Below are 20,127 nucleotides of genomic sequence, written 5' to 3'. Positions count from 1 at the left end.
AAGGCAAGACGAGACATACTGCCAGAAGTTATGCATGCTGCGAAGAACGAGGTAGTATTGAATGAATGTCACCTTGGTTACCTGCTTCGCTCGGCCCCGTTTAAGCAGATGCTCTTCCAGCCACTAAGCGTACCTTGGATCTGAAACCCCTCCAACGGTTGATATTCAGCTCCAATCCTATTCCTGGACATTCGTGGAGTGCAAGGCGCATCGGTATGCTGATAATAAACTCACTCAGACATATTGCTTAACCATGGAGTAATATGTGCTTCTGTTACCATTATGAATGTCTTCTCTGGCACAATCATGATTTGATCCCTGTCTATTGGTCGGAAGCATGGAGTTGCCTGCCAGTCGGCTATGCAATGGAATTATACCCCCTCTTTCATATCTTGAGAGTCAAAAGAAAGAGACTCACTGGGCTAGAGTAAAGGTTAACATAGATATTAGGCTTATCATGATTCAGATGAGGGCTGCTTTAAGCCAATGGTACCAGTGGATCTGTGGCAGTGGCCCTCGTGCCTCAAGTTCGTATAGCTCATGGATTGTCGAGGAGTCCAGAAGCATTCTAAGACATCAATTGCCATACACTCTTCCCATGGAATTGCTCACTAAAGGTATAAATACGCTGTCCAATTCCCTATGATCAGCCCATTATCTCCATCATCAGCTCCTACTTCTCACATCCAAGCAACCATAGCATCTTTCTCCAAGCCTTTACCAAACATCTCCTTCAAAATGCAGTTCAAAGCCATTGCTCTCACTGCCATCGCGGCCATTACCCCATTCACTGCTGCTGTTGGACACGCCATCGTCGAGAACCACTGTGATAACAACGCATACCTCTGGTCCGTTGGTGGCTCCGTTGGTCCCCAGCAGACCATCACTCCCGGACACACATATTCTGAACAATTCAGATACGACCCAGTTAGCGGAGGTATCGCTCTCAAGATCACTCGCGTTAAGGATGGCATCTACAACGGTTCTCCCCAAACCATCTTTGCCTACACCCTGACGGACACAAACACATTTTATGATCTCTCCGATGTCTTCGGTGACGCCTTTGCTGGAACCAGCGGCTTGCTGGTTTCTACTTCCAACCCCGACTGCCCTGACATCTGGTGCCTAACGGTGTCCCACCAACTGGCCAGAAGTTTACTTCTGCCTGCCAAAGAGATGCCGATATCACCCTCACTCTCTGCGCTCAGCCGCCAAAATAAGTTCTTGAATCTGTATGTGTTAAATTTAGCTCACTTACTGTTTGGGTACCATAGGCTAACCTCTATCAAGAATGAACATAATGACTGGATTGGGAAATTGATACTGGAACCGCTGCTAATAGGTTTATCTATTCAATGAAGATTTTAAATGACCGTTTACGTTGCATACATACTTCACTTTCCAGGCACCACACCCTTTACGTAGCTTTAGTCTAGCAGTTATGAGCCAATAATGATAACTTATTGCCTTCGAGAACAATTACAACTTTAAAAACGCCCTAGTTAAAGCGTCCACGTATCTACTAGCCGAATATCCTGTCATACCTGAATCATCTTGTGCCAATCATGGCATATTGACTCAGGCGCTCGACTCACCACTGCGCTATCTTGAAAGTATATATTCATTGCAGATAAGAGCCTAAAAAACAGCTCCTATGTAACAGCTCTTGAGAAAGATAGGTCATGACAGTTGATGTTTCAGTACTAGCCCAATGGCAATTAGAGAATTGGCGTGGCATGTGTTACGATCAACAAATCCAATGTTATGTAAAGTTATATGGGATCACAGATAATACTTCGATTTCGTGGTATATCATTTATTCAGCATCGCATAGCGGACGTAAGACAGAAAAGCTAACACTTCAAAAACCGAGCCAGGTCGTTAGTGGAATCACACATTCGACATTCTTTTTTTCGTCACTATTTTAAGAAGATTTTCAACAGGAGAAAAAGGACATAAGACATGATGTACTTATGAGAAGTCTACATGATGACTTCATTTGCAACATCCTGCGGAGAAAGTTAGACGGAGGCAATTCAACGAAGGAGGCTGAGAAACATACCCGTTTGAGCTCTTTGAACGGCAAGCAAACACAGTTCTGAACACGAACTTCATCGCCAACACCACACTCCTTGCCAAGGATAGTGATGTTTTGGACCTTGACACCGTTTTTGATGATGGTCGTAGAGTGACTACCAGCTGGGGTGGGGGTGCCTTCGACTCGAGCCCATGCACCGACGCGGCTACTCCAACCAATGATGGAGTACAAAATACATGCATCGTGCTTGATCTCAGCGTCTTCAAGGACAATGGACTCCTTGATACGGACGCCTGGGCCAACAACGGCTCGTGCACCGATGGAGACATTTGGTCCAAGCTTGGCGGTAGGATCGACAGTGGCGGAGGGGTGAATGTAAACTGGTGGAACAATGGATGCGGAGGGGGCAGCGAGCTCTTCAGAGCCAGACTGGAAGGCCTTTTGGAGGTAGAGAGCATTAGCTGGAACAGCGGAGCCTGCGGTCTTGATCTGGCGCCAGAAGTCCTTGGTTTCATGGACAAAGAAACGGTTGCTGTCTGCGAGGTCAGGAAGGATATCCTGCTCGAGACGTAGGACCTCCGGCATTTCGGCGGAATCGTCCTGGGCTACATAAGAAGATTCGAGATTTTCAGATGATGGATATGAGAGTAGACGAGGGCGGGCGGTGCGGCGTTTGATAGCACTGCGGATGGAAGGGAAGATGCACTCGGTAGCAAAGAGGTAGACACCGCAGTTTATCAGGTTCGAAATGTGTGACTCTGGCTTCTCGACGTAGTGAAGGACTCTCTTCGTGTGGGTGTCGGAGACAATGCAGCCGAAATTGGTGGCAGCGTCGTCGCTGACGCGGGTACCAAGGATGACAGCCTCTGCATCCTTCTCTTCGAAGAGCTTGAGCATCTCACCCAGTGGGAAGGAGCAGCAGACATCGGCGTTAAGGACGAAGAAACGCTCAGGGCGACCCTTGAGAATGGCATCTCGGAAGTGGTAGAGACCTCCAGCAGTGCCAAGGGCCTGGTATTCGCGGAGGTATTGGATGCGGAATTGGGGGAACTCTACACTGGCTGACTTGATGAAGTCTCGGAACACGGTCTCATCGTAGTATCCGACGAGAATGACTTCGCGGATGCCAGGGACTTTGGCAACAGCCTTCAGGCAGTGTAGTATGATAGGGTGACCGGCAACTTCAAAAAGGGGCTACACAGTTGTTAGCGTCTCAACAGCTGCTGGAACAAACTAAGCCTGGCGGGCAGCTGAGAGAACGCACTTTGGGCATATCCAGTGAAAGAGGCCTGAATCTAGTTCCTCTAGATGGTCCACCAACCTGTAAGTAACGTCACATAAAAGTGTTAGCTATGATCTATAAGAATGAATATGAAAGGGGGAGGAGGGGGTTTGTTATAGTAAGGACGCGGGCAGGTAATTACCAAGATAACGGCCTTTGTAGACGCCATGTTTGAAGATGCAGAAGGCACTGCTAGCATTCCTCTAGAATATCACTGAACAGACTCAATGTACTCTCTCCTCCTCACTCTATATCTCTATTTGCGGCAGCTAGGTCAAGCAAACAGTTCGACTTTCGGATCCCAAATCTACCACCAAAAGACACAAACACGTCGAGAAGAGGTCGAAGCGCCAGCCCAGGAGGGAGCTATTCCTCTTTCGGCTTTCTGCCCTGGGCGGTGAACCACCGGCTCCCGTGACACCACGTGGTCCTTTTTCCTTTGACGTCGCTTTAAGGTTAGAGCATAAAAAAGGAGATAAGATGCAGATAAGATGGAAGAACGACGTCGCTGGATGGCATTGAGCCTCCCAACACACCAACAGCGCCTTGTATGTGCTTGTATATGGTCAATTAGTTACTCTCTCTTGCCAGTCGCTGTTTAGTTATACCAAGGATGAGATGATTCATTGGTAACAGCCTGATTACCTAGTCAAGCTCTCTTAACTAGGTGGTAGTTATTCATTGCGGACATCTTACGCCATAAAGAATCATTGAATTTTTAACATATGCCCTTTTAATTACTCTTTGGCACATAAAGCATGGACACATGGAATGCAGAATGTTTGCCCTATGGCAGGAAGCCAGCAGCAGGGTGGCTGCTGCTGGAGCTTTCTTTGCCTTTTTTGTGTTGCTGATCTGTCCTGTTGACTGAAGCAGCAGACTGCTTCTATTTCTTTGTAAAGCTATCTTCCAGGAACACTTATACCAACTCTTGCCTTACATAATTCCGTCTCCCTGCCCCTGCTGTTTTGTTATTAAAACAGTGCCTCTTCTTCCAACTTTACTTTCTTTCCATCTCTTTTCTCCCACACATACACACTTGGAATTTGGTTTTGTGGCCACAGTTACTTGCAGCCTTCCAGTAACCATAGCAATCGAGTTCTATTTCATCTGCCCTGAAACCCTTGCATGCTCATCATTTGCCGGGCGCATATACAGGCCAACCCGGAGTGTGTTGAAGATGGCAGCCGAAATACACTCGTCTCCCAGTAAGGTTTTGTCTTTGATATTTGCCGTTATTCCTGTGTTGGGCTAATGATTACGATTGATATTACAGGCACCGTGGGAATTGAAGAAAAAAATGCATCTATTGACTTTCTCTCTCAGAATATGAGAGAAATGGTCAAGAAGATCCAAGACCTCAGACATTTAGGGATCGAAAACCATACCCTACCCTTACCAAAGATTGTAGTCGTTGGCGATCAAAGCGTTGGGAAAAGTTCGCTCATTGAGGGCATGAGTGAAATCAAAGTCCCAAGGAGTGCAGGATGCTGTACGCGATGCCCGCTTGAAATAAACTTGTCCGAGAGTGACGGGCCTTGGACGTGCCGGCTTCTTCTGATGAAGAAGTACATGTACGATGCGGCTGGAAGAACTCAAAGAGCTACAAACGCTAGGCCATTGGGTCCTTGGATTGAACAAGACCCGGAAGAGCTTTATTTCGCGACTCTGACCGACAAGACTCTGCTCCAGAAGCACCTTAAATGGGCTCAGCTGGCCACACTTAACCCGGGGCGCAGCCACACCGACTTTATTCCTGGAGAAGATCAGGAGACTGATAGCACTTACAGTCAGGTCAAGTTCTCTCCAAATGTAGTCCGGCTTGACATCTCTGCACCAGGATTTCCCAATCTTTCCTTCTACGATTTGCCTGGAGTGATCAATGTTGCCGAACTCGATGAAGAACGTTACCTAGTTGGGCTGGTAGAGAATCTCGTGAAGGAATACATCAAAGCACAAAATTGCATTATCCTTCTAGCTCTTCCGATGACTGATGATGCTACCAATTCTAGCGCTGCCCGTATCATCCGCGATATCCCAGGGGCCAGAGACCGTACGGTTGGAGTTCTCACCAAACCTGATCGTGTTGAGCTCAAGACTGGAAATGAGTACGACCAGTGGCGCGAGATACTGCGTGGTGAAAAGTTTGCAACTGGCCATGGCTACTTTGTGGTTCAAAATAACCCCGATCCGAGGATTGATCATGCCACAGCTCGTGCAGATGAAGGCTACTTCTTCTCCAACCCCCCATGGACGACAGAATTGGCTGAATACAATGACAGATTTGGTACTCGCCGTCTACAGACGGCTTTATCAAAGTTACTCCTGAGATTAATCCAGGACTCTTTGCCCAGAATAATCAACCAGATCAACATTCAAGCTCAATATGTCGATCAGGCACTTGCTAAGTTGCCCAATCCGCCGTCAGCGAACGTATCGTACATATTATGCCAAAAGCTTAATTCTTCCATGAATAATGTTCAAATGCATGTCGATGGAGGTTCAGCCCAGTACCCTTTCCTGAAGCAATGGGGTATCATCGCCTCTGAATTCCAGCAGTACCTCACTGCCTCCAGACCAGGGCTGAAACTGAATACCCCATCCGAATTTATCCCTGAAAGCAAGGGGGATGCCTCTGCTTCAAGCTCAAAGGCCCAGAAGCGGAAAAATACCCCTCAAACAAACGGTACAGGTGACCTTAAGAAAATGAAAGTTGGAGATCTTGCCAATGGTTCAACACCTGATGTGTCGGAATTCAAAGTTCATGGTCATTTTGACCACTTCCCTAGTAAGTTGATAAAAATGTCGGTCGGTAATCACAAATTGCTAAGCAGTGACGTTGAAAGAGCCCGCAAGATCCTTTACGCTCCCCGAGGTCCGAAACATCAATGCTGACACGTATGCGTCCGGTGTTCCTGGCTTAGGGAACCCCCATGCTGTTGAGGCACTAAACAGAATAAGTGTTTCTCACTGGGAGGAACCGATGAAAACGTTCCTTCTGGTTACATACAGATTGATGGCTGGGGTACTCTTGAATGAGATGCGCTATGTTTTTGGCCAGTATGAGCAAACTGCCCTGTTTGAGGAGCTGAAGGTCATCATTATGGGATTCCTCGAATCCATCCGCATCGAACATTTTCAGCAGGCGGAATCGGTTTTCAACATTGAATGTTTGAAGCCTTTTACAATGGCGAATGATTTATTCCGACGTGGTCAAGAGGAGGCCTATGGATACTTCTTCCATAAACGATATGAAGCAAGGGTCTCACAGTATACCAAGCTCATTGACGCACAGCAGCAGCAAACCACTGGTAGATCCTCGCGAACAGACCCAAGCAAGGTAACAGAAAAGGAACTCGGTCCTGACGAATTTGCAAAGGAGTTGGAAATAATGAGTGTAAGGATATTAACCCATTATGCTCTCTTCTCAGTATAGGGATTGACCTCAATAACCTAAACACAACAGGCATCTCGCGCTTATTACGATATTGCATCGTCTCGCTTTGTGGACACTACGTGCCAGGGTATCCATATTAAGCTCTTCATGCGTTGTAGGGATGAGTTGAGAGGGGAGATCGAGCAGAAGCTCGGAATTCTGAATGAGAATGGTATGAACGGGTCTACCAAATGTGATAATTCCACCGCTAACGAAGAGAAACCTAGCTTCCGAGCGCTGCACGGAATTAATGGCCGAGGACCGAGAAAGACAGTTGAGGAGAATGCATCTTCTGAAGGAAAAGGAGAAACTCGACAAAGCTCAGGAATGGTTGAAGGTCGCCGAAAAAACCCCGGAGCCCCTTTTCTACGACTCCAATTCTTAATTGCCGACTCTCATGGCTACCTGACTCAAAAGAAACTTTGGGATCGAGCTTTCAATAGAAACAGAGGCCATGTGGTACCTGTGTCCTTAATTGAATATTGAATGTGTTTGAATGAAGGCATGGGTTGTGGTATTGATAGTCCGTGTCCGAATTGACCCTTGAGACGGGTGTTCGCAGAGATATAGAATGTAGCTACCTGGCCCATTTATCAAATACAGCTATTCTCTTGCAAGATATCCCTGGCCTCTTGTTCAATAACTATCATACAGATACCTCACCAGGAGTAGAGCGATTGTTTGACTAGTTAGTTAACAAATGTGGGACATGAAACTTTTTGTGTGCAAAAATAAAAATAAAAAAAAAAAAATTCAGAAAAAGAAAAAAAGTAACAACTTCCAACTCCCCGCCATTTGCGCGTCTTTGACTCATTAATTATCTACACGATAAATAGGAACTCCAGGGTCGCTTCCTGGAATCGGTAATTCATGCTCGAGAAATTCTGATACACTCGATAAAAAACACCGGACAACCTGCTACAGAACTATGGCCGACCAAGCTGCCGTTGACCAGGCGGGGGCTTCTGTCGCAAACCTCCAGCTTGACGAAATCACCGGCGAGAGAGTATCCAAGTCGGAATTGAAGAGAAGACAGAAGCAGCGTGCTCTAGAGGAAAAGAAGGCCGAGAAGGCTGCCGCTGCTGCCGCTGCGGCACCTGCAGAGGGCAAGAAGAAGAACAAGGAAGAAGATGAATCCCAACTCACGCCCAACGTAAGTGGTTCTATTCAGCACTGCGATGCACTACATTGCACGGAGTGAGCGATTCTAATCGTGTCTTCGGGCAGCAATATTTTGAGATCCGAAGTACCAAAATCAACCAGCTTCGGCAGACCAAGGAGCCCAACCCATACCCCCACAAATTCCAGGTCACAGATGACCTCCGCCAGTTCCTCAAGGAATTCGATTCGCTGAAGAAGGGAGAGCAGAAGCCCGAGAAGGAAGTGCGCATTGCCGGAAGAATATATACGAAGCGTTCTTCGGGAGCCAAACTTATCTTCTACGACCTCCGTGCAGAGGGCGTGAAGGTGCAAGTTGCGTGTCAGGCCCAGGAGGCCACTGGTGATGTGCCTTTCGAAGCCCAGCATGAACAGCTACGAAGAGGAGATATTGTTGGTATCGTTGGGTTCCCCGGACGCACTAACCCAAAGAACCGGGATGATGGTGAGCTCTCGATCTTTGCCCGTCAGGTCATCCTTCTGTCGCCATGCCTCCATCAGATCCCTTCAGAGCATTACGGCCTGAAGGACCAGGAGCAGCGATTCAGACAGAGATATCTAGATTTGATCATGAATGACTCTTCAAGAAATGTCTTTGTTACTCGCTCCAAGATTGTCAGCTATATCAGACGATACTTTGATGAGCGTGATTTTGTTGAGGTTGAAACTCCAATGATGAATGCTATTGCTGGCGGTGCTACCGCTAAGCCTTTCATTACCCACCACAACGAACTCAACATGAACCTATTCATGCGAATTGCCCCCGAGTTGTACCTCAAGATGTTGATTGTTGGAGGCCTTGAGCGTGTATACGAGATGGGTCGTCAGTTCAGAAATGAAGGTATCGACCTTACTCATAACCCTGAGTTTACCACTTGTGAGTTCTATTGGGCATATGCCGATGTATATGACCTCATGAATGTCACCGAAGATCTTGTCTCTGGCCTTGTCAAGCATGTGACTGGTGGCTACGAGACTGTATTCCATACCCAGAGCGGCGAGCAGTACAACGTCAACTGGAAGGCCCCATGGAAGAAAATTGAAATGATCCCGGCTCTTGAAGAAGCCACTGGCGAAAAGTTCCCCCCAGGCGATCAACTTCACACTGAGGAGACCAATGAGTTCTTGAAGGGGGTCCTGAAGAAAGTCAACGTCGAATGCACCCCACCGCTCACCAATGCCCGAATGCTTGACAAGCTTGTTGGTGAATTTATTGAAGAGAAGTGTATCAACCCATCGTTCATTATCGGACATCCACAAATGATGTCTCCACTGGCCAAGTATCACCGTGATCATCCGGGTCTGTGTGAGAGATTTGAAGCTTTTGTCTGCAAGAAGGAAATAGTTAACGCTTACACCGAGTTGAACGATCCTTTCGACCAAAGACTACGCTTTGAGGAGCAGGCCAGACAGAAGGAACAGGGTGATGATGAAGCACAAATGATAGATGAGAATTTCTGTACCAGTTTGGAATATGGTCTTCCACCCACTGGTGGATGGGGTATGGGTATTGATAGACTGGTGATGTTCTTGACCGACAACTACAGTATCAAGGAGGTTCTGGCTTTCCCATTCATGAAGGAGGACAAGACTGCTGTAAAGGACAAGGACCATCTCGCGGCGGAGGTTGTTGGTGTTGAGCCTACCCCTGTTGAGGGCATTCGTAAGTCCCCTTACTGTTCCCCCCAAGAATATTTCCCAAACTGATAACCTATCCTCTCTGAACGAGTCTAACTTCTACGCCTTAGCCCATAAATAAATTAGGCCATCTTTGTCCCTGTACCTGCGATCTTAAACGCTCTTCCAGATTCATGAACAATTAACGATTTAGGATTAGGAACATCTCACCCCTGAGTCGTATGAAATACAAAAAGCATTATTCTCTCAACCTGGAGTCTTCGAGTATTCGCCGTTCTTTCCACCCTTTCAAGTCTACATCCTGTTAATGGAGCTCAGATCAGCTCAGATTAGTTTGATATAGGAGCCCTCCTACATACTCTCATAGACGTGGTTACTTCAGATGGCAGGGGACTTTACCTACCAATCTTTTGATACCATAAGGAATCCGTGATAAGTAAAATAACGAAGGAGATATCTTGCTACAAGCTCAAGCCTATATATTATATGTGAATATTCACTTCACATATAGCACCATTATCAGACTCTATCCTAACAAAGTGACTGCAGAAATGTCACTACGGAAGTGCCCATTAGTGTGTTCCTCTTCCTTTGAACCTGACTCACTCTACTAGTGAATGTCCTATTCAATACCAAAGTTAACGGAAGAAACCGTAGTGAGAGCTTTTGGTTATCTTTTTCTTTCTCTGCAAAGCCTCCAAGTTCTTCCTCGCTTAACCACCAATTTCCCCACTAGTCCATGCAAAGTCCTTCCTGGTATAACAAGCCATCATTCTTCTCTACAGGGCCTCTGTTTGCTTTTTGGACATCAAACTGTTACATATTAGATGAAGCTCCTGGCACATCATCTTTTGACCAGTTTTACCTCTTTTGCTCTTCGACCAAAGTATCTTGATATCAAACAAGCTTGAACACCTTCTATAGCGCCAAGTTGGACGGCTATCATGTTTCCGACAAGTGGACAGGGTCTCGCGACTCCTGAGAGGACTTCTAGCTCCGATACCAATCCATTTCGGCCTCAACCTCCCAAGATAAATACAAACGTCCCACATATCACCGTCAACGGCAAGCAAGTCGAAGTGATTGAGATATCTTCAAGCCCGTCTCCTCAGGACACTATTCCTGCATCTGCTCAGGGAATTCCAGCACCAGGACCACCCCAGGGGCAACCAGCTCAACAACCGATGCACACTCAGCATGGTAGCCCTTCTTCCTTTGCAGCCGCACCAGCTGGAAGCTCCCAGGGGCCCCATACAATTTTCAAACCAATAAAAATCCACACTGCGAAGTGCGATGTCTGCAATAAGCATAACAAGTCCACCTTGCAGCGCTGTATTGATTGTGGGTGGCAGATATGCACCCCCTGTTGGAATGCCAGGGGTGGGAATGGTGCCCATGGCAGCGTCAGAAAATTCACCGGGACCATTTATCGCAGCTCAGATGATGAACTGCCACAGAAAAAACCTCGAAAGAAAGGGAAAAATGTCAATAATGGAGCAAAGGATACTCCTCCTGACAAGGGTAAAGCTGCTGCAAAGGATATAGCTTCTACATCGACGCGTCCGAACCCAGATATTGAAGACAATCGGAACCCTTCCGTCGTTCCCATATTTTCAACAGTGAGTGCAAATAGTTCTCCTGGCCAGCTTCCGATGGCTGCAGGTGATTCCAGGGTGGTACTCCAAAGTGGTCTGGGTAGTTTCAAGATTCCATCTTCCAGTGGCCCGGCCAGTGTTAAGCCAGCCAGTTCCCGCAATGATCTTCCAAGACAAGCCACAGCCGGCTGTAGTAAAGCGCCCCGAACTCCTGAAAATATTCGCCAAGCGATTGCCGATAATCTGTCGAGCTCATCCTCCCTGACTTCTCTCGGCGCACTTGAGGAGGACTGTGGGTATCGAGGTGATGAAGAAAATGAAAACGAAGACGACGATGCCACGGATATAGACCCAGAAAACGAGGATGTCCTTATCGCAGATGGCAGAGCGTATCAAAAACGAGTATTCAAAGGCCTCAACCCCAAGGCTCAGACCCGGATGAACTGGCTTCTCATCGCTGCAGAGCAGGCTCTCAAAGAACGGGAAAAGGACCAGAAGCAGTCCAGGGAGAGAAATGAGGGCCCAAAAACCCCTGTGCCAGCTACCCGTAAGTTTGACCCGCCGGCTCGTAGCTGGATTTTAACTCCATCTCAACATTCGTCTCCAGCTCCTAAGCAAGATCCTGCTCCTGAACCCAGCACTGTTGCTGTTGCCTCTCAACCACCTCCCTCCACTCCGGTTCCTACCCAAATTCGAACTATAGGTGCGACTACCGTTGTACGTCCCGTTCCTATTTCGCTTTACTTCCGATCCCCGTCACCAGTTCCGGAGCATATGCGTGGTATTGTGCAAGCCCCAAAACGACGAATCTTGGTCCAACCCTTGGATCTGATTGAGTACGTTGCTCCTCCCGCTGTGCCAGTATCAGAATTGATACCTAGGCCTGATCCCATGGATATCGATCAACCTAGGCCAGGAAGCAACCCGTCAGCAGCCCGTCATCCACGGATGCCACTTCACCAGCGCGAGGTTCCATTTGGCCTGAGAGATATTCTCCCTGGAGATAGAGAAACCAAAAAAAACGAAACCTCAGAGCGGGAGCGACATGAGGCAGAGAAAAGAATATTGAAAGCTCATGGCAGGGCATGGGAACTTTGATAATGAATAACGGAAACCACTCCAGAAGGGTCATAGACCGTGAACATTTGGATGTTATTCCTGGGCATTTATGTTGATTAACAAGTTGGGTTGTTCAGGGCCCACAAACATCTGGATTTCTAACTAACTAGTTATTGCACCTGCGTTTTATTTAGCTCAGTGACAATGCTCTTGTGTTTGCTATTAACAATAACCTTGGCCATCACTATCATAATAACTGGCATAGCAGCATACGACTAAGCATCATTTGGAGTCAAATTCTTTTAGTTTCTGATGTGGTTGTTTAGTTTTCCTTCTATTTTACTTCTTTCTTGCTGCTTTTATTGATGACTATTCGCTCTCAATCCTGGTTGATTTGGTACTGTGTGCAAGGATTTTACGCTTAGCTGCTGCTCAATGTGAATTAATTTGAACAACCACACAGCTACTATTATTAGCTAGAGAGAAGCATCGAGATGATACCAGAATAATACAACTACGATTTCACCTTCTTCTAAATTGCCGATTTTAGCGGAGATAGTACATTTTATTATATAGTTAATGTTAATACAGAGGGGAGAAGAACTAAAATGGTAGGTCACGCAGCCATTAACCCTTGTTTGCAAGAGGAGAAGCAGCATGTGAGGTCGAAGACAGCGGCTTAGCTTTAACAGCTTGCTGAAGGAGCCTTGCCGTGCGAGAAGGATGCCATATGCGGCTGCCCAAGACCATAACCCAGGTGAGGAGGAACAGGCTGCCTGCTTGGTGGGCAGATGCTAAGTGTATTGGAACAAGGTAGAGGAGCGTGCTGATTCCTAGGGTCAGCTGAAGTGCAGTGAACCCTACAACTCCATGAATACCTTTCTTTGCTGCGCGAGGGAGAAGTCTTTTCATGGCGGGCATACGACTGTACGCCCAGAGCGCCATGACGGAGGTGAAGGTAGTCATGGCCAGGATTCGATGATCAAGTTGTACAAAGGATGGGTTCTCAAGCATATTTCTCCACCATAGATCGGATCGGTCTTCTTTTCTAGAGTAAAACTCATCGAATAGCTCTTCCTTCGGAGGAGTTAGACCGTTGCCCATCCATGGGATTTCGTTATAGATCAAACCAGCGTCGAGGCCTGCGACGAGCCCACCTGACATGGCAGTGATAAACACAAGCAATGCAAGTCCGGCAACAGAGCGACGGAAGACGGCCAGTTTAGGATTTTTCAGCGCCTGAAGGACTTCTAAGCCCTTGACTGGGTCCGCGAGGAGGCGATGGGAGCGTAGAATAGCCAATCCGTTCCACAACATGGCAACATAGCAAACAAAGGCAGCTCCAAGATGTGCAGTCAACCGGTACTGACTGACACGAGGATGGCTACCTGGCGCGAACAGGTCATCTTTCAACCCAGACTTGACCATCCACCAACCCAGGAAGCCCTGGAAGCCAATAAGACCAGCAATGCCAGCAAGACGAAGGCTCATGGACTTTGAGACCCGTTTTGTGGCAACAAAGTAAGCGGCAGGAATAACGAAAGAAAGGCCAACGAAACGGCCCCATATACGGTGTATCCATTCCATATAATATATCGACTTGAACTCTTGGAGAGTCATGTTGGGATTGAGAAGCTTGAACTCTGGTGATGCCCTATATTTGGCAAACTCGGATTCCCAGTCATCTTCGTTCAGTGGTGGTATAGAGCCCGTTACAGGTCTCCATTCTGTTATACTAAGTCTATACAGATGTCAGCAATTGAACATAACACCAGGTGTCGGAGCCTCGGGATCAGCATACCCAGACTCGGTAAGACGAGTTAGGCCGCCAAACACAACAATGCCAAAGACACTTGCTGCGCTCGCCAGCAGCCAGTATGCAACTCCCTCGGAGCTGATATCAGGAAACCTTGACTTAGAAACAGCCTCTCCTACTGCTGGAGTAGCTGCCGTTGTGAAAAATGACCTTGGAACCACTGGCTTGGAAGGCTGGGCTCGAAACGCAGCTAGCAAGCCAGAGGTGTATTTCGAAGTGTCTCTAAATTGACTTGTCCCTATCCATTGCCGTGCAGTTCTCGCTGGCTGAGGCCGCTGTAGACATTGCCGACAAGTGAAGAACTCTCGTGGGAGTCGTGAGAGTGACAGCGACTGCCTCAATATTGACCGCCCAGGAGTAGCGGGCGGCATCGTTTTTGGGCAGACCGCTTAATAGAGATATGACCAGGAAGCTCACGCGACTGTTGGCTCTTGGGTTTCTTCAATTTCTTCAACTGCTTCGACTGCTTCAACTTCTTTAACAGCAACTTCTCGTCTTCAGGCACGAAATAAAGCTCTCCTGATTGGACTTTGCTGTGATAAACCTTATATGATTAGGTAATCACTCGTATACGGAATTTCATTATTCCCTTGATTAGTCATCACTTGTGAGCGCGCCGAGGTCGGGGTTTTTCTTGGAGCCAAAAACGGAAAGAGAGACGTCAAGAACGAACTACTCGACGTTAAGTGTCAATCAAGCCAAATGCTTTAGGAGCTACATATCTGAAGATAGCTACTTTTATTTCTCTTCGTGGAGATTTTAAAGCGTTTGAGCGAAAATGAACTTGACTTCGAGGCGCAATACAGGGAGGACAACACTTTTAATATTCCGGAGGCTACTACGGGAATACAGGCATATTGTCTTGACGAATGGTTGAATGTCTCCTGCTCTATTAACTGCTAATGCATTCCGAACAGAAGATATATATAACTAGAATTATACATGACATGGCAGCTGGCATCAGGGTCATTATTGAAACAATCGAGACAGAAGAAGAAAAGAGAAGTAGAAGACTCGTCACAAGGAAATTTCGCTTTTTCCATATCTATATCAGGTTTCCTCTGAGAGCCTGCTCGCGTTCTATGGCCTCGAAGAGCGCACGGAAGTTGCCAGCACCGAATCCGGAGAAGTTGCGTCGCTGGATGATTTCGATAAAGACGGTAGGACGGTCCATGAGATGCTGACGGAGAGTTAGCAACGTGTGCATACACATGCATGGGAAATTATTACGGGAAAAACATACTTTGGTGAAGAGTTGGAGGAGATAGCCACCCTCGTCAAAGTCAATGAGGATGTCAAGCTTCTTGAGGGCTTCGAAGTCCTCCTCAAGAACCATACCCTGCTTCTTCAAACGCATGCGCATGTCGTCATAGTACGTCTCTGGGACCTTGATGAACTCAAGACCACGGGCCTTGAGCTGTGTGATGGTGTCGATGATGTTTTCGGTTCGGAGAGCGATGTGCTGAACACCAGCACCGCTATAGAAGTCGACGTATTCTTCGATCTGGGACTGCTTCTTGCCCTTGGCCGGCTCGTTGATGGGCATTTTGACGATGTCGTTGGGGGAAGACATAACGATACTCTTGAGGGCAGAGAATTCACTATTCATGTGTCAGCTGTTGTTTGGATAAGCTGTACAGGGTAGAGTCTGATACATACGTGCAGATATCCTTGTCATCAACAGACCAGAAACGGTGGAATCCGAGCACCTTCTCGTAACTATTACAATGTGTCAATTCCCTAATTTCACAAACACTAGCAAAGAGCATGAGAAAAGGGAAGACTTACTAGTCACAGACCTTCTCCATCTCATTCCAATCCTGATTTCCGACACAGTGGTCGATCCGCTCGAGCTTGACTTCTGGAAGGAACTGGGTGATTGGGTCTGGGGCGGCGGTTTCATCACGATATCCAGGCAGGAAAAGGCCCTTGTATGCCTTTCGCTCGATAAGGGTATGTGTGGTCTCACCATAGGTCTGGATAGTGGCATACTTGATCTGACCATTCTCGTCCTCAGAAGTCTTTACCTCAGATACAACCTTAGCACCGTTTTTCACAGCGGCATCGAAAACGGCCTCAACGGAGTCGACTTCGAAAGCAACGTCCTTGACACCGTCGCCGTGCTTCTCAAGATGGGCGTGGATCTCCTCGAGGTAGGCCTTCTCCTCGGCAGGGTAACGAGCGGCTTGCTCGAGCGATCGAAGCGGTGAGGTGAGGACAAATGTGACGGAGCCGTTGGAAACAACGTGAGAGGCGATAGTCTTAAGGCCGGTTTCCAGGCCACGGTAGGCGATCTTCTTGAAGCCGAGACGTGTCACATAGTAGGTGGCAGCCTGCTTTGCGTTTCCAACATACCAGTGAACGTGATCATAGCCCTTGTATTGGGAGAGGTCGGCCGGAGCAGCAGCAGCAGCCTGGGGAATGTCGGCAGCGGGAGCCATGTTGATGGGTGTTCGAAATTCGGTGGTGAGAGTATTGATTTTGTTTCTTTGACGACTGCACCCGCATATACGCTGAAATGAAGAAGGAAAGAATAAGATCAGGAATGAACTCTGTGCGAACGAGCAGTCTTTTGTACGGTTCCTTAACCCCAAACCAACAACCGACTCATAGACGCCACAATGGTCAGCAGCGACCCTTGCGCACAGTTTCTTCCCGGAGATTCGGCTTCCTTGCAGGCCAGGCAATTTGATCCTCCTCCTATGCCTCAATAAAATAGCGGGCAGCCGTCTTAAACTTCCTGTGGTCCATTCTCCACGCTTTGCTTTTTCCGCTGGCTCTTGCTGTCTTTCTGGGCCAGGCTATTTTCGGTCGCCCGGCTGTTTACGGGTATTTCGAACCTGGGGCGCATTCACCCAATAATATTCATTGCCGGGTCGGCTATTTCAACGGTCTCAAATTTTACGTCATCAAACAGCCTCCGCTTGGCACCCTGGTCACGCTTCGGGTCTTTTTGACCCCAGCAGCAAAAAACATCCTAGCCAACGCCGACCGGAAGGGATATCAGATATCAGATATCAGATCCTGTCGTCGCCAAAGTCGTTGGACAACTTGACACAGACCGGCTGTCGTCTTCTTTGTGAGAACAAAAGTGAGGCAGTACCAAGCAGGACACTTTAACCACCCCCGACACGATGGCTCCAACTCCAGAATCGATTGCGGCCGCAAAGCCGTCACTCACATCGAACGACTCTGCTGTGCTTCAGGCTCTATTCGACGCTGAATCGTCTCCTTCTAACGGCATCAAAACGGACTCGACTCTCCCTCAGCTGCCCAATATCGCAGATGCTGACGTCCAGTCGCTAAAAAAACGGGAGTTGGACGCTCTTCGACCCCTGCAGACCACCAACGAGAACCTAACACCGGAGATAATTCAAACGGCCATAGCGCAGCTTTCGGGGATTATCGAAGAACACCCTAACTATGCGCCAGCTTACCTAAATCTGGCACAAGCTATACGCTTGTCGATCGACACGGGCTCCCAGAATCAGCCGGACGGGCCTCAAACCACGCCGGCACCTTCGAACCAACTGTTTGATAATTTGGCCAAAACAATTGCTCTATTGACCCCTTCGTCGTCCTCGGATGCCATCTCGCCCTTCCACTCTCGCATCCTGGCCAATGCCCACACCCACCGTGCATACATACTCTACAAGGCAGCTCGGTCGAAGGATGAGAAGGAGAAGGAACACCATCGACGAAACTTGCTACCACTACAGCTTCAGGATGTCTCAGATGAACGCCTGGAGGAACTTGCGAGCTATGATTTCCAGGTCGGTGGCCGGTGTGGCAATGAGGCAGCCAAGCAGATGGCTGTCGGCACCAACCCATACGCAAAGATGTGCGGTGCTATTGTGAAAGATGCCATTGAAGCTGAGATTGCCAAATGGAATGAAAGCCGGACATGAGGTGGTCAGCTAGAACCAACTGCACTCCGCATGAACCCCAGTCAGGCTGGGCCAGTTGTAAATATTTTGATTACTATCACTTTAGATGTAAAAAAAGAATGTAACGAAGTTATGAGATTATATTTTTAAGTCGTTCTATCCATGGCCCCACTGAAATGTTGGTTGTCTCAACGGATATGGAGTATTGGTCATTATTGTGCTAGCTAGGGTCTTTCGAACAATCATACAGAAAACAGGTCAGGGATAACTGGAACAGCCGTGATATACCGCTTGAGCCATTCTTCTTAGCTCACTTCTTGTTTGGGTTTTTGAAGTATCTTTTCAATGGTGTCCAACTCTCCTCATTGTAGTCGTCCTGGACTTTCTGGCAGGTCTTCAGACCCCATTCAGACACGCCAATCATCAAGCAACTAGTCAAAACGTTAGCAGTAGAACGGAGGAAAATGGAGCTACGTATTTAAGTTAGCTCACCTTTCGAACATGAAGGCCATGCTGCCTTCGCCAACCTTCTTTGGAGTGAGTTCGGCATTGGAAGCGCCTTCGTGGCTGGCCGCATCCGGGCCATGGGCACTCATGACATTATGCAAACTTGCACCAGCGGGCTTGAAGCCTCCTGCCGTTTTGGCATCGTAGTCTCCACTGATCAAGCCCATAAATTCAGACATGGTATTCCGGTGGTACCATGGGGGCCGGAAGGTGTCCTCCTGCACCAGCCAGCGTGGGGGGAAGATGACAAAGTCCGCGATGGCGGTGCCGGGGTGGTCAGATTGGCCAGTGAGGACAGTGAAGATAGAGGGGTCAGGGTGGTCGTAGGAGATGGATCCGATAGTGTTAAATCGGCCTAAGTCATACTTAAAAGGATAGTAGTTGCCATGCCAGGCGACAATATCAAAGGGCGTGTGAGGCTGAGTGGCGCGGAAGAGGGTGTTGTTGAATTTGCTGAGGATGGTGTATTCGCTAGGCTCCTCCTCGTCATCGAAGGAAGCGACAGGAGCTTGGAAGTCGCGGGGGTTGGCCAGACAATTGGATCCAATGGGGCCGAGTTCGGGGAGTTGGTAGTGTCCCTGGTACAACTCACAGATGTATCCTCGGACAGGACCTTCGGGGAGGGTAACGCGGTAGCTACATACGACCATAAATATCAGTCCATGTTCAACCATATATTCCCAGATGCGGGAAAGAATTAGTCTGGCCTACCGGACACCTCGGGGAATAACACAGATCTCATTAGGACGGACAAGGATTCTGCCCAGCTCGGTCTGGATGTCTAATACTCCGTGCTGAGGGACGATCAAGAAGTCACCATCTGCAGAGTAGAAGGCTTCTTTTCCCATATCTTTGCCCGCGGCGAAGAGCAGAATACCCAGCCCATGCTTCGTAGCGGGATCACCAGCACCAGCGACCAGGTGCAGGCCACGAACCCAGTCAACTTTCTCATCAAGGTCAAAGGGGTTCCATCGTAGCTGGTTGGGGATCTGGCGGAGCGAAGTGGCATCCTTGCTCAGGCTGGTATGATAGGTTGAGGCATCAACCTCCTCAAACGGCCGGTGAGAAGCTGCGGGGATTATTCTGTACAACCATGTTCGCAGGTTCTCATGTCGAGGAGCCGTGAAGGCTGTTCCGGATAACTGCTCGGCGTAGAGGCCAAACGGAGGCTTTTGGGGAGAGTTCTGGCCAACTGGCAGGGCCCCCTTAACGGCTTCGGTTCTTTGCAAATCAGCAATCATTCATTTCATCTCATACTTATCATTACAATTAAGTAGATATGGATCACTCACTCGTGGTAGGAGCCGAAGCCGTTCTGGTATGTGTACTTTTCTGGCGTGGAGAAGGCTGTGACGGGCATTGTGGCGTTTGTCTTGACCGTTTAACTAGTGATGAGAAGAAGAATTGAACGTATGCGGGGATCTGAATGTCCCAAATTGCTGATGAAGAAGACAAGATATCGCGAACGCTCTTCGAGGAGTTTATATGCGCCCTTGTCAGCGGCCTCGAACGAGAGAAGTTGGTCGTCCAATGTGTTACTCGCTCGTCATCTTATCCCATCCAGTCTCCCGAGCGAGCGGAACCCGGAATTAGCCGGCGCGGGAAGGTTCCGCGGACATGGAAGGGCGTCTTGGCACCAAACAGGCGCCAGAAAGCTTTGGCCATCCGCAACCCCGCCGGCAAAAAACAACAAGCAGGAGGCGATGACTAA

The 20,127-nt window shown here is 48.2% G+C and overlaps 10 protein-coding genes across 10 annotated transcripts; 6 read left to right on the top strand and 4 right to left on the bottom strand.

The window, feature by feature from the left end:
* Window positions 1-642: 642 nt before the first annotated feature.
* Window positions 643-1,359, top strand: TRV_04760 (GPI anchored cell wall protein, putative; the record flags this gene model as incomplete). Its single annotated transcript, XM_003021099.1, has 1 exon — window positions 643-1,359. The coding sequence occupies one exon, from the start codon at window positions 643-645 to the stop codon at window positions 1,357-1,359; it is 717 nt and encodes a 238-aa protein (XP_003021145.1).
* Window positions 1,360-1,982: 623 nt separating this feature from the next.
* On the bottom strand, window positions 1,983-3,519 carry TRV_04759 (uncharacterized protein; the record flags this gene model as incomplete). Its single annotated transcript, XM_003021098.1, has 4 exons — window positions 1,983-2,009; window positions 2,063-3,232; window positions 3,303-3,359; window positions 3,463-3,519. The coding sequence occupies 4 exons, from the start codon at window positions 3,517-3,519 to the stop codon at window positions 1,983-1,985; spliced, it is 1,311 nt and encodes a 436-aa protein (XP_003021144.1).
* A 1,055-nt stretch (window positions 3,520-4,574) lies between these two features.
* TRV_04758 (dynamin GTPase, putative) lies at window positions 4,575-7,242 on the top strand (the record flags this gene model as incomplete). Its single annotated transcript, XM_003021097.1, has 3 exons — window positions 4,575-6,108; window positions 6,155-6,717; window positions 6,844-7,242. 3 exons carry the CDS (start codon window positions 4,575-4,577, stop codon window positions 7,240-7,242), a joined length of 2,496 nt encoding a protein of 831 aa, XP_003021143.1.
* A 442-nt stretch (window positions 7,243-7,684) lies between these two features.
* On the top strand, window positions 7,685-9,621 carry TRV_04757 (uncharacterized protein; the record flags this gene model as incomplete). The annotated part of the gene is made up of 2 exons (XM_003021096.1): window positions 7,685-7,909; window positions 7,984-9,621. The coding sequence occupies 2 exons, from the start codon at window positions 7,685-7,687 to the stop codon at window positions 9,619-9,621; spliced, it is 1,863 nt and encodes a 620-aa protein (XP_003021142.1).
* Window positions 9,622-10,496: 875 nt separating this feature from the next.
* On the top strand, window positions 10,497-12,245 carry TRV_04756 (uncharacterized protein; the record flags this gene model as incomplete). The annotated part of the gene is made up of 1 exon (XM_003021095.1): window positions 10,497-12,245. One exon carries the CDS (start codon window positions 10,497-10,499, stop codon window positions 12,243-12,245), a length of 1,749 nt encoding a protein of 582 aa, XP_003021141.1.
* A 588-nt stretch (window positions 12,246-12,833) lies between these two features.
* Window positions 12,834-14,624, bottom strand: TRV_04755 (uncharacterized protein; the record flags this gene model as incomplete). The annotated part of the gene is made up of 4 exons (XM_003021094.1): window positions 12,834-13,947; window positions 14,008-14,244; window positions 14,409-14,555; window positions 14,596-14,624. The coding sequence occupies 4 exons, from the start codon at window positions 14,622-14,624 to the stop codon at window positions 12,834-12,836; spliced, it is 1,527 nt and encodes a 508-aa protein (XP_003021140.1).
* Window positions 14,625-15,067: 443 nt separating this feature from the next.
* TRV_04754 (uncharacterized protein) lies at window positions 15,068-16,463 on the bottom strand (the record flags this gene model as incomplete). The annotated part of the gene is made up of 3 exons (XM_003021093.1): window positions 15,068-15,623; window positions 15,682-15,741; window positions 15,811-16,463. 3 exons carry the CDS (start codon window positions 16,461-16,463, stop codon window positions 15,068-15,070), a joined length of 1,269 nt encoding a protein of 422 aa, XP_003021139.1.
* A 693-nt stretch (window positions 16,464-17,156) lies between these two features.
* On the top strand, window positions 17,157-17,930 carry TRV_04753 (uncharacterized protein; the record flags this gene model as incomplete). Its single annotated transcript, XM_003021092.1, has 1 exon — window positions 17,157-17,930. The coding sequence occupies one exon, from the start codon at window positions 17,157-17,159 to the stop codon at window positions 17,928-17,930; it is 774 nt and encodes a 257-aa protein (XP_003021138.1).
* Window positions 17,931-18,219: 289 nt separating this feature from the next.
* TRV_04752 (homogentisate 1,2-dioxygenase, putative) lies at window positions 18,220-19,657 on the bottom strand (the record flags this gene model as incomplete). The annotated part of the gene is made up of 3 exons (XM_003021091.1): window positions 18,220-18,379; window positions 18,402-19,052; window positions 19,128-19,657. The coding sequence occupies 3 exons, from the start codon at window positions 19,655-19,657 to the stop codon at window positions 18,220-18,222; spliced, it is 1,341 nt and encodes a 446-aa protein (XP_003021137.1).
* Window positions 19,658-19,842: 185 nt separating this feature from the next.
* Window positions 19,843-20,127, top strand: TRV_04751 (uncharacterized protein; the record flags this gene model as incomplete). The annotated part of the gene is made up of 1 exon (XM_003021090.1): window positions 19,843-20,127. One exon carries the CDS (start codon window positions 19,843-19,845, stop codon window positions 20,125-20,127), a length of 285 nt encoding a protein of 94 aa, XP_003021136.1.

Source organism: Trichophyton verrucosum (assembly GCF_000151505.1).
Source record: "Trichophyton verrucosum HKI 0517 chromosome Unknown contig00366_1.f1.exp, whole genome shotgun sequence".
Classification (NCBI taxonomy): Eukaryota; Fungi; Ascomycota; class Eurotiomycetes; order Onygenales; family Arthrodermataceae; genus Trichophyton; species Trichophyton verrucosum.
Note: the sequence above shows the minus strand (reverse complement) of the source record. Positions and strands in the feature narration are given on the sequence as shown.